Here is an 11,318-nt window from a genome sequence, read left to right as displayed (position 1 = left end):
GATAAAAAAATGGACATAGTAGTAGGGGTGGTGGCTACGAGAGCAATGGCCATGATAGTGGTGGTGAAGATAGTTGCAACCATCATGGGGGGTGGGGGGTATGGTGGTGGTGCCAACAATGGGGTGTGATGGTTAAGGTGCAGATGAAACAATGGTTCTATGGGCAATGGTAGCGGCAATGGCGGTGATTGTGGTTGTTGTGGCAGTGGTGGAGGTTGTTTGGTGGTGGTAATAGTGGTGTTAATGATAGTGGTGGTGTTAGTAGTAAGTGGTGGCAGTCACTTTACTCTTTAAGGGATGAAGAAGGATAAATAATATCATTTTTAGAGAACTAATGAGAGTATTACAATAATTGAAAATATTCGTTAAAAATTCAACACTATTTTTATGAAAATCATCTTTTAAAAACAACTTACATGTTACTTTTAAAACCTGTTGTCTAGAGGCTATTACTTTTACAATACGCAGATATTTTATTTTTATCGAACACTTTTTTACTGCTTAACTTTAAAATGAGCAACTTTTGGTGGAAAAAAGTCAATAACAAACAGGGCCTTTGCACTGGTTGGGTTGCTTAAATTTTTTTAAAATAGCTTCTTAAAAAAGTTGAGTCCTTAATTATGTTTGGTAAATGAAAAAAAAATTTATTTTTTTCTTTCAAAATCATAGTTCAGAAACAACTAAATGCAGAAGCAACTCTACACACGCTTTTCAAAAAAGTACTCTTTTTGTTGGAGGCCGGTGAACAATACCAATTAATGAAAGGAAAATTTTATTTAAACTCATGTAACCTCTTTCTACACCCAACTTAAATTCTAAATGTAAACTATCCTTTTTACCCTATTGCATAATTATCATCAAGTACAAAATGAAATTAATAATAAAACCAAAATTTATCAATAAACCCACACATTATAATTAAACCTTATTATCACTTACTGTTTATCCTGCATTCATTCTGGCTAAAACTCCAATAACTTTTACAAAGAAAAAAAAGTTTTTTTATTTTTATTTTTATCGATGGATGGTGATTTCGAAGTTTTGAATTCTCCAACTAAAGTATGACTTAATTTATGAAAATTTTTTGTTCGTCTGATTTCAATTTTTTTTAGAATGTAGAAGATGAGTATTTGTGTTTCAAACTTTTCTGCTTCGTCAATCCAGGCTAGTTTGTCCTCCAATACAAACAAAACCCTTTCACTTCAACTTTATTTTACATTTGTTGCTGTTCTGATTGACATTTGTTCTCCTTTTCACTTCAACTTCATTTTACATTTGTTGCCGTTCTGATTGACATTTGTTCTCCTTCTAATTAATTGCTTGGGGTAGTGCACGTTAGTGAGTGCAGGTTAGATAAATTTCTTTCATCAAATAAAATTAAATAATTGCAGCAAAAAACACAAATACAAACACCAAAACACAAATAAACCAAAAACAGCAGACATGGAAAATGTTATAATGTTGTACGCATCTCCAGTAGAAATTTTGAAACTTCACCAAAAAATCAAATAAGATGCAGTGAAGCAAAAAAATGCATACAAAAATTTGAAAAACAAAAAGCTCTGTTTCTAAAGAGCTCAAGGTGGGAGGGGAGACAAAGGACTCAAATGATTTTTGCTTTTCAAGTTTTTTTGAGATTTTATTATATAACGGGTGTAAAGATAAATATACATTTTTATTGGGTTTGGGAGGGTACTTTAGGTAATAAATTTGGATTTAAAGAGATACTAATTCTTTAATTAAAAATAATATGGGTTTAGAGAGTAAGTTTGGTGTATAAAGAAGTTAGATGAGTTCAAATAAAATTTCCCTTAATGAAACTTTCATATTGACAATCCTACCTCCATCGTTGCTTTTTTTTTTGTTTGTTGCTAAAATCACTTTTAGCACTATAGTTTACCAAACACTTGCTTCTTTTTTTCACAACTATTTATTCTCATAGCAAACAGAAATAGTTTTGGACAAAAAAAAAAGTGTGACATTCACACATCCCATTTTACTTTTCACATACCCTTTTAATTTTCGGTCGTCAAATCGGATGAATCGAAAAAAATCAATGAATATAAATTAACAAAGAGTGTGTAAAAAGTAAAATAAAATATATGAATAGCACATCAAAAAAAGAAAAAGAAAAAAAAGCATGACTGAAGTCTGATCCCAGACTAACCCTTAATCACTCTAATTAAAATTAAATTGCTAGTGGCATTTATGTAATTGTACTGGAAAACAAAAGGAAACCAAAGCCAAGGCCAAGGACTGGCAGCGGAGTTGACCACTGAACCTGATCGCTCCCCCAAAATTTGTGGCGCGCGTAGTTGGAGTGGAACCCACCGTCTCTCCCGGCAGAACGCCCTTTCTAATCTCTCTCTCTCTCTCCGTGCAATCTCCCTTGGAAGGAACTGGTGTGGCGGCCAAGTCGACACCGACTAATAAATCGCCGGTATTTTTCATTTCCATTTTCACCTTAATTTCTGTCTTTTCGTGGTTGTCAGTCATTGTAGAACAATCAGATGACGATTTCAGGCAGCTAGGGAAAGACGGTTCTTGTTATACATATATACATATTATATATATATATATATATATATATCTACTGATGTGGTGCTGGAGTGAAATCTTTTAAGAAAATAGATGCTTAGTTGATTGAGGAAGCACCTCCTTTGTTCTTTTTCGGTTTGTTCATCTTCTTCTGAATAAATATAGCATGCTCGACTCGAGTTGTTGAAAAGAATATTAATCTAGTACTACTGTCAATGTAAGGGGAAATTGTTGACTGCTTTTATCATTTGATTGTAACTTTGGCAGCTTAATATCATTGCACGGATTGGGAAAGGTTAGATTAATTTCGTCTTTTGACGGGTGAGAAATTGTTAGATGCATGCTCTGCTCTCTGCTCATTTGATAACCATTTCGTTTTTAGATTTTAGTTTTCACTTTTGGTTGGAAGGAAATACAAGGAACAAAGGAGGCATGAATATAGAGGAAGGGTGGTGGGAGGAATGTGGAATAAATGCACATAGAAATGATACACAACACATAAACCAAAAACCGAAAAACTGAAAACAATTTTCAAATCGTTTTTTTTTTCTTTCAAGTTTTTTGTTTTCATTTTGTATGTCATTCCATACAGCCGACTCCACTTGTTTTCATTTTGTATGTCAAGACTTTAAGAAAAGATAGAGTATTTGGAGCTAACGGAAGACTTAGCGCAAAACCGAGCGCAATGACGTTCTAGGATTCATACAGTTGATCCCACTTAGTGGGATAAGGCTTTGTTGTTGTTTTTTGTTGTATGTCATTCCATGTGCATTTCTCCATTCTCCCTCCTACCACACTCTCTCCACATTCTTGATCCACCATCCACTGTCTCTCTATATCTAGTAATAAGAAATGGAAAACAAAAACTAAAAACAAAACGGTTATCAAATGGGCCTGAATGATACAGTTTATAATGTTGGTTCACTACGCTAAATTTCATGATTACAACAACAAAATACTCTCATGTCTCTGTTCCCTTTTTGGTTCCACGTTTATCATTAACCATGAGTCAGCCGTTTTATTTTTCTAACCCTGTTGACTTTTTATTTGACTATTGTTCTAATTTTTTTACAGTGCCGGGATGCTAGGAAAATCATTAGCTTCCCCATTGCTAACCCATGATTGTGCAACACGCTTTTGCTTTTCTACTGTGAGTACCATTTTCTGGAAACTTTTAAAATGCTAGATCGTATGACTCTATTTGTATAACCCCATTGATTATTGATGCTATATGTTGACCTCAGTATAAAAACTTGAATGCTTTTAAAGTGGTGAGTTTGATACACTTGTCATAGCTAGTTTTTGGGTCCCTTCTTCCTTACTTCCAAGTGGGTTGCAATCGCAGTTTCCCTAGAGACTTGAAAGGTTTTGAATTGTGAGTTTCAAACACTTGTCGTCACAGCTAGTTTTCGTTCCCTCTTTGGTTTGAATGTTAGATTGGCATAGCTAGTTTTTGGGTTCCTTCTTCCTTTCAAGTTGGTTGTAATCTCAATTTCCGTAGAAACTTGAATCTTTTGAAGTTGGTTAGTTATCTACTCTATGCTCTTCGGTTAAAAAAATTTCATGATATATTCGTTGAGGTTAGAAGATAGGTACTGAAAATTTTAATCCTCTAGCAGTTTTTCTCATTCTATTGTCAAACTCGGTGTATTGATTTAGATTCTTGCCCTTGGAAGAGTAACTACCCTTGACGCTATTCAAAGGAAAATTGTAATTTTAGCTTATCATCTCCTTGGTATACCATGTCTCCAGAGGCAGCTGGTCATCCTTTCCTTCACTGTCTTATTGCTTTCAGATTGTGGAATTTGTTTTCTGAAGCACAGTTGAATTTGGTGATATCATCTTCCCATGAATTTTTATTTACTAAGGGACATTATGCTTTCTTTAGAATGATAAAGGCCTTTTTTTCTTTTGTTGGAATTTCAGTGTGTTTTGTAGTTTTCCTAGGGCGGAAAAGACTGAATTTTTTAGGGAAAAGGTGTAGGAAGTAGATTTCTTGGGGTAGGAAGTTAGATTTTTGGCAGTTGTCGGCTTCAGTTTGTTGCGAATTTAAGCACTTCCTCTCTTAATTGCCATCCTAGTGCTTTTGGTCCATTCAAAAGTATGTGTCTGTTTTTTCGGCTGAGTGGTATAATGTAAATTCCATGATGTTCGCTTTTCCAAAATTTTCACTAGAATGTAAGTTGACTTGATGTTAAACTGGCCAGTAAGAGCATTCTGTGTAGAAAGTAGAGACAAAATAATAAAAGAACTCAAAAGAATAAGTGCAAACAAAATCAATTATAATGACGACACAACCTCAAAAAGCATGATATGTATTGAGAGACATGAGACAAAAATTATGGCTGAACAAGTATCGATTGTAGATTTGTTCTTTACCTGTTTGGTGATGGATATATCTTCGTATTGTAACTTTTTCTATGCTTTGCCTTTTCCATTATTATTTATTCTGTTTGATGTTCAATTTTTATACTTATGGTCTGCAAAGGAGCGTTGCTTCCAATTTTAGGGGTGAACGGTTGAAATTTTTTCCGTTTTCCCTTTCAAGTTTGCAGTATGACATAATATTATGATAACTCTTGCTGCAGCCTGATGTTGTAAATACAGCACCGAATATCAGATTGCGCAATTTCTCACAAAATCCAAACAGAGGAGCTTGCTCACCAGGTTTGTCTACCAAGAAATGGGTATTACACTCAACTGCAGAGATTGAAAATACAACTTTGAAAGATGAAGACAGGAAGGCATGGGAAACATGCCGGGAAGCTCTATCTGCATTTAGTATCAGCAATGAAGAGGGAGAGAAGATACTTGGAAAAGCATTTGGCCTGGTTCATTCACCTTACTGGGGTGAAAAACGGAAAACGGAAGTACCAAAATTTGAGATTGTAAGCGAAACACTGGACTATCTTCGGAGTTTAAACCTTTCTGACGATGACCTGTGTAAGTTGCTAAAAAAGTTTCCAGAGGTTCTTGGATGTGATCTTGAACAGGAGGTGAAAATCAATGTGCAGATCTTGGAAAAGGAGTGGGGAATAAAAGGGAAATCTCTCCGAAACCTCCTTCTTCGAAATCCAAGAGTATTGGGTTTCAATGTTGATTGCAAGGGAGATTGTATGGCACAGTGCACGCGATGCTGGGTTCGGTTTTAGAATTGCTTTTGAAGGAGTTTAATTTTCGCGTAGCCAATTGAATTTGTTAATCTATTGCAAAGAAACATCACAATCTGTATGAGGTCAACGTTTCTGTATAATTCAGTTTGTTTTGTTTGGGGGGTGGGGGGATGTTATCCGACTCCTGGGGTGATTCATTTTTCAAAGCATAAATCACAATTTGCCATGTGTGTGTGGAGTAAAAAATAATCAAGAAAATTATGAAGGCGATACGTGGACTTTTGGGTAAAAAGATAAAATTACCCTTAAAGCACACCGGGATTCCCACGTGCATGCAATAGACAATAATGGCTCAATCGATGTCAAAGGTGATCAAAATGGTATTTATTCAAAACCTTCTGATCATGCCTCGTCAAATCCTCACCCAAAGGTAACTTCTAATTATTCTTTTCAAATTGGGATTAATTACCAAATTAATTGCAAGATATTATTCGACATAATATCTTGCAATTAGAGCAAGAATTCCACCATAAGTGGCCAATCCCTATTTCTCCAAATAGGGCCAGCCACACCCTTATATATAGCCTCACATTTCTCCAAAAACCTAAGTTCTTTCTTCTTCTAAAATTCTCTAAACACTTTCTCTCAAAAATTCTAACTTTGGCATTGAAGACTCTTCGGCCAAAACCTTCCCCATTCATCGTGGACACGTGAGGCTCTTGGCCTTGATCTTAAGTGTTAATTGTTTTGCAGGTGCATTTTCGTTCAAGAAGAAGAAGGCGGAAATTTGCATCCACAAATTGGTGTTTTCATTGAGAGTTTTGATTCACATGCTTGAAGAAGACTCTCGCATTCAAAGTTTCTCATTTCTTGTTCATTTGTTGATTTTTCGTACGTTCTTATTCTTATAATTTTTTATAAAAATTCTTTGATAAAACATAAAAGAAAAGTACAATGGCTAGAAATTCGGAAACCACAGCGAACATAATTTCCTACGTTTAAGGATTTGAACCATGACGATCCACAAGGCTTAACACGACAATGAGTGGAGTGGCACCACCCCCACAGGGCACCACCGTGGCAGCCACCGTGGTAGCAACCACGGCAACGACCCTCGGCGAGTCCACTATCCTTTGTGAGCAAGCCACCTCGCAGCAGCAGGCCCAAGGCCAGCTCGCCTAGTACGCTCCAAAGTTAAACCCAAGACTAGCAGGCCCAAGGCACGTCATTCCAGCTTACACGGGCCTAAGCCCAAGGCAAGCAGGCCCTAGCTGTGACCCAACACGAGCCCAGTGCGCTCCCGAGCCGAGCCCAGGTTTAGCACCCACGTGCGCTACATGTGGAGCAGCCCACTCCCGTGGCCCAACCCATTCTCATAGCCCAACCGACTCCCGTGGCTTTCTAAGCAGCCCAAACTGGTCCAAAACTGGTTTAACTATCCCGGCTTCATATTTCTGGGCCGACAATTGAACCGGGGGTATTTTCACCCTATTTCTCTGCAGATTTGAGATATCCCAACTCAAATCTCGCGCCCAGAGTCCATTACAATTCCATTACTTAAAAAGAGACGCATACCGTCCAAGCTCTTCCAACCCAAATGGCAAACAAGCACCATCGCACAACAGACGACCTTGGTGAGTCAGCTCTTACAGCGCACTGAGATGCAATGTACCCTAGACGAGGTGTCCCGAAGAAGGACAAAGGAAAACAAAGAACCTCTTTAGCAGTGTCCCAGCAAGTAGCCACTCAACTAGTCACGAATCGAGCGTTCTGGAAGTTTACACTCCTAACTTGGCCCCTGAAATAGCGTATACTCTCGTCTTAGAACGCAGAGGAGCGTGCACTCTCAGTTAGGCCCACAGACAAGCATACATTCACTGTTGGGGCCACACTTGGATAATCAACATGAGCAACCTTCCAGGCGAAGTGTTCATTCATGGTTGGGCCCACAAAAAGCATCATTCACCTCACATCGGAATAGGTAGTACGACGCATGGAGATAAGCAGTCACTCAATCCGACTCAAGTTCAAATGTCAACCTACATGAAATTCACTCGCCTGCTATGAACATACCACATGCACTATCACATCCCCGCCTGGGCCCCCACCATATCCCAAGCTCGACTCTGTCGTAGCACGATATTGTCCGCTTTGGGCCCCGACCACGCCCTCACGGTTTTGTTTCTGGGAACTCACACGAGAACTTCCTAGTGGGTCACCCATCTTGGGATTGCTCTTGCGCGAACTCGCTTAACTTCGGAGTTCCTACGAAACCCAATGCCAGTGAGCTTCCAAAATGTCTCGTGCTAGGTAGAGATGAGAATATACATATAAGGCTTACAGGATTCACTCCCCTGGACGATGCGGGATGTGACATGCACAACAGCTGCGGCATAAACCAGTCGGACACATAGAAAGGCAGCCTAGACCAGTAGGTCATGACTGGAGGCAGCTGAGAGCTCCACTACCCCCAACAAAGACAAATTCAGGAAGAAGTAGAGAGGCTCCTGACCAAGTGATTGCAAGATTTCCAACGCAACGAAGTCATTGATGAGGCACTGTGATGAGACATGACCAACACAAGTAGGTCACCCTTCATGGACCAGACCGAGCAAGCAAAGCCTCCACACAAATTTAACATGCCACATTTCACATCCTTCAAATAAGATGGAAACCCGGAGGGGCACCTAAAGCACTACCGAAGCGCAATGATCCGCTATCGGAACAACAACACTCTCATGTGCGAAATATCCGCCACCACTTTACAAGGCGAGGCGCAAGATTGGTTCCACACCCTGCTGCCACAATCCATCCAGAGTTTCCATAAACTTTCTTTGGTTTTCACCAAAGAATATTCATCCTATACTCGATCAAGAAGAAGTCCGACCATTTGTTCAACTTCAAGAAGAACCCAAAGAAGTCGCTTCACGACTATGTGAAGAGGTTCAAAGCAAAGAAGGTAAAGATAGTCGGATGCAACAACTCGATATCTAGAGCAGCCTTCCAAGAAGGACTGTAGTATTCGGGTGAGTTTTGTGCAATTGTCATACTAAAACTAGCATAATATGAGATACAAAACTAGATTACATTTTGAGTTGGTTTACTTTGAGTTTGCATACTTCGTTGTTGCTATATGCTCTTTTTGTGTGTATTAAGTTGCATCTCTTGTGGAACAGGTGTGGAGCTAAACAATCTGGGAATCTTGGTCCCGCGGCAGTTGATGGGATACTTGGTTTTGCACATGCAAATTCATCCGTGATCTCGCAGTTATCTTCTTCCGGAAAGGTGAAAAAGGAATTGGTGCACTGCTTGTATAACGTGAAAGGTGGTGGAATCTGGGCCATTGGGGAAGTGGTGGAACCAAAAGTGATAAACACAACTCCGCTGATACCAAATTTGTATGTCATACAATCTTAGAATCCTTGGTAACACTTTTAACTTGATTGAAAAATATGCTGTAATTGCCATCTGCTATCAATATTCGAGCCTCATTGACGAGTCAATAGTGTTTGGGTTGGTTGTTATCTCTCAAGGATTCACTCCAGCCTGTGATTAGAGTATGGGATTGGGATTGGGATGAGCAGCAATCAGCATACCATCCGGAGAAAATGTAAGAGAGAGTTAACCATTTATTCAACAAGGGCGGAGAAAATGTATAGACTCAATAAGTTAAGGTCTCTATTGCTCAAACATCTCCACCCGGCCCCTAACAAACGCTCTGCCCCTAACATCTACATACCTTTTCCTCTTTATTATGTAAAAGAAAACATAGACTTAAAGATTAATACACTAGACAAGACCACAAGGATCAATCAACTAAATCACAATCCTTATACCATGTATGCATTATATGTAACTACTGAAGCATTCACAACATACATCTAAAATAATAAAGAGATAATTAAGCAAGACTCCAGGAAATCCTCAGCTTCAGCAGGCTCATATGCAGTCATTACTAAACAATGGATGAGTTGGATGACTTGTGCGATACGGGCAGGTGGTAAGTCACTCTAGCCTGGAATCAGTGTTCAACTCAGCTATCATACTTGGCATCAGGCAGTCAAGAAAACTATGGCCATAGTCTCAAATTGTAGTTGAGTCATAGAGTCATCCACAGCCTCTTCTTCTTTCTTCTCACCTGCATCATCTATTTTGTTTGCGGAAAAGTTCACAAATTAATAACATATACAAGATGTCATTTTAATTACTCTGTATTCTCAATCTCATTCAAACTAATCACAAACTTTGCCAAACTAAGGGAGCAACATAGCTTTCTTAATTTCAAATTAAAAAAACTTGCACGCACGATACTTAATTGTGAAACTAATTAAAACAAAAATAAAATAAGGTATGAAACTAATTAGGTATAGCAAGTTCGTTTCTTCATCAAAACAAACAAAATTAGGGATATGAAACTAATTAAAGGGTAATTCTCCCATATGCAGAAAGGAAAAACAACAATTTTTGCCCAGTATGTTTCCTCAAACTCAAAACATGTACATATGGTTATGAAGATTAGTTAAAAGGGTAAATCTAGCACATTTTGTTGAGAGCTGTACAGAGGCAACCATGGCCAAATACTCAGATACTGCAAAAACCAAAAACACAACATTAATATTTAAAAGCAAATAATCACATATGAAAATTACAAATAATCTCCCTCATCACAAAGAAACCCAAAAAACAAAAACCAAAAGCATCATACCGACATCTGGATCTCATCACAAAAAAATATATACAGTAAAAAATGGCAAATCATCTTACATCTCGAGTCAGCGCCCCCGACTAGCGCATCGTTCAAAACGATTAATGCATTTGTGGTTCCGAATCCTTTTTTAGTTTCGGTTTGATCTCTCCAAACAGGGAGGAACCGACTTTTAGATGCTGCTTCACATGCCTAACCCTCCAACACTGTAGAAAATCAGCTAGTGTTGTATACCACCAAGTTAACAAAAAAAAAGGATTAAAAAAAGGATTAAAAGTAGCAAATAGAAAGAATATGGAAATTATGAGGTCACGATCGAGTTGACCAACCCGACAAGTTACCGAGCCGTTTGGAAACTGAGCCGGCGACGGTGAGGAGTGACTCTGTCGGAGTTGTCGTCGGGAAACGGACGTCCATTTGGGAATGCTAAGACGCTGCGGCGTTGCCCTCAGTTCTTCTTTCACTAAAGATTCAACCTTTGTACCCAAATGTCATGCAGATTACTTCCTCTACACACTTCACATGCCATTACTTAATTGCAAGATGCATCCGGACCCTTGGTTTTATACATGGGGAAATCCAACCGATGAGATTTTACCCAACCAACATCCTGCCAATCAGAAACCAGTGTTGTTTCCGTACAGATCCTTTCCCCGCCTTTGGTCAAATTTGGTCAAATTTGGTCAAAATTGGTCTCAAGACATAAAGACAGATAAAACCTGATTTATTATTATTATTTTAATAAAGAAACAAAACACGAGGGGGGGGTTGAAATAAATGTCACATTTTCATTTTTTTATTTTGAAACTACAAAGATAAATCAAATCATTATGCATTTTTGTTCAGGTCAGCTCTACTTATACGGTCACTTGGTATGTTTTTTTTTTCAAGTAACGAGATCTTATGTTCGATTATCTAACAAGAATAACGGCGAATGAGTTATCTCATTTTCTTGATGCAAA

The 11,318-nt window shown here is 38.3% G+C and overlaps 1 protein-coding gene and 1 long non-coding RNA gene across 5 annotated transcripts; one reads left to right on the top strand and one right to left on the bottom strand.

The window, feature by feature from the left end:
- The first annotated feature begins 2,266 nt into the window (after nucleotides 1-2,266).
- LOC125468661 lies at nucleotides 2,267-5,791 on the top strand. Of its 3 annotated transcripts, none has more exons than XM_048564834.1 (4): nucleotides 2,267-2,440; nucleotides 2,806-2,833; nucleotides 3,613-3,688; nucleotides 5,127-5,791. In XM_048564834.1, the coding sequence occupies exons 3-4, from the start codon at nucleotides 3,620-3,622 to the stop codon at nucleotides 5,688-5,690; spliced, it is 633 nt and encodes a 210-aa protein (XP_048420791.1). In that variant the 5' UTR covers nucleotides 2,267-2,440; nucleotides 2,806-2,833; nucleotides 3,613-3,619; the 3' UTR covers nucleotides 5,691-5,791. The 3 variants fall into 3 exon arrangements, with proteins under 3 accessions (XP_048420791.1, XP_048420790.1, XP_048420789.1); XM_048564833.1 differs by having other exon boundaries at nucleotides 2,806-2,859; XM_048564832.1 differs by lacking the exon at nucleotides 2,806-2,833 and having other exon boundaries at nucleotides 2,268-2,440.
- Nucleotides 5,792-9,459: 3,668 nt separating this feature from the next.
- On the bottom strand, nucleotides 9,460-11,016 carry LOC125468662. Of its 2 annotated transcripts, none has more exons than XR_007251044.1 (2): nucleotides 10,686-11,016; nucleotides 9,460-10,576 (listed from the first exon to the last, which is right to left on the bottom strand). It is a non-coding gene; the product is annotated as an uncharacterized LOC125468662 (long non-coding RNA). The 2 variants fall into 2 exon arrangements; XR_007251043.1 differs by having other exon boundaries at nucleotides 9,460-10,548.
- Nucleotides 11,017-11,318: the final 302 nt, after the last annotated feature.

This window comes from the organism of the source record quoted next, unplaced genomic scaffold, assembly GCF_019419815.1.
Source record: "Pyrus x bretschneideri cultivar Hongxiangsu unplaced genomic scaffold, Pyrus_bretschneideri_v1 Contig391, whole genome shotgun sequence".
Taxonomy (NCBI): Eukaryota; Viridiplantae; Streptophyta; class Magnoliopsida; order Rosales; family Rosaceae; genus Pyrus; species Pyrus x bretschneideri.
Note: the sequence above shows the minus strand (reverse complement) of the source record. Positions and strands in the feature narration are given on the sequence as shown.

Excerpts from the sequence above, each read along its gene's own strand:
- LOC125468661 (XM_048564834.1), top strand. The coding sequence starts at position 3,620 with ATGCTAGGAAAATCATTAGCTTCCCCATTGCTAACCCATGATTGTGCA. Across the intron at positions 3,689-5,126 it reads CACGCTTTTGCTTTTCTACT|CCTGATGTTGTAAATACAGC; the intron begins GTGAGTACCATT and ends CTCTTGCTGCAG.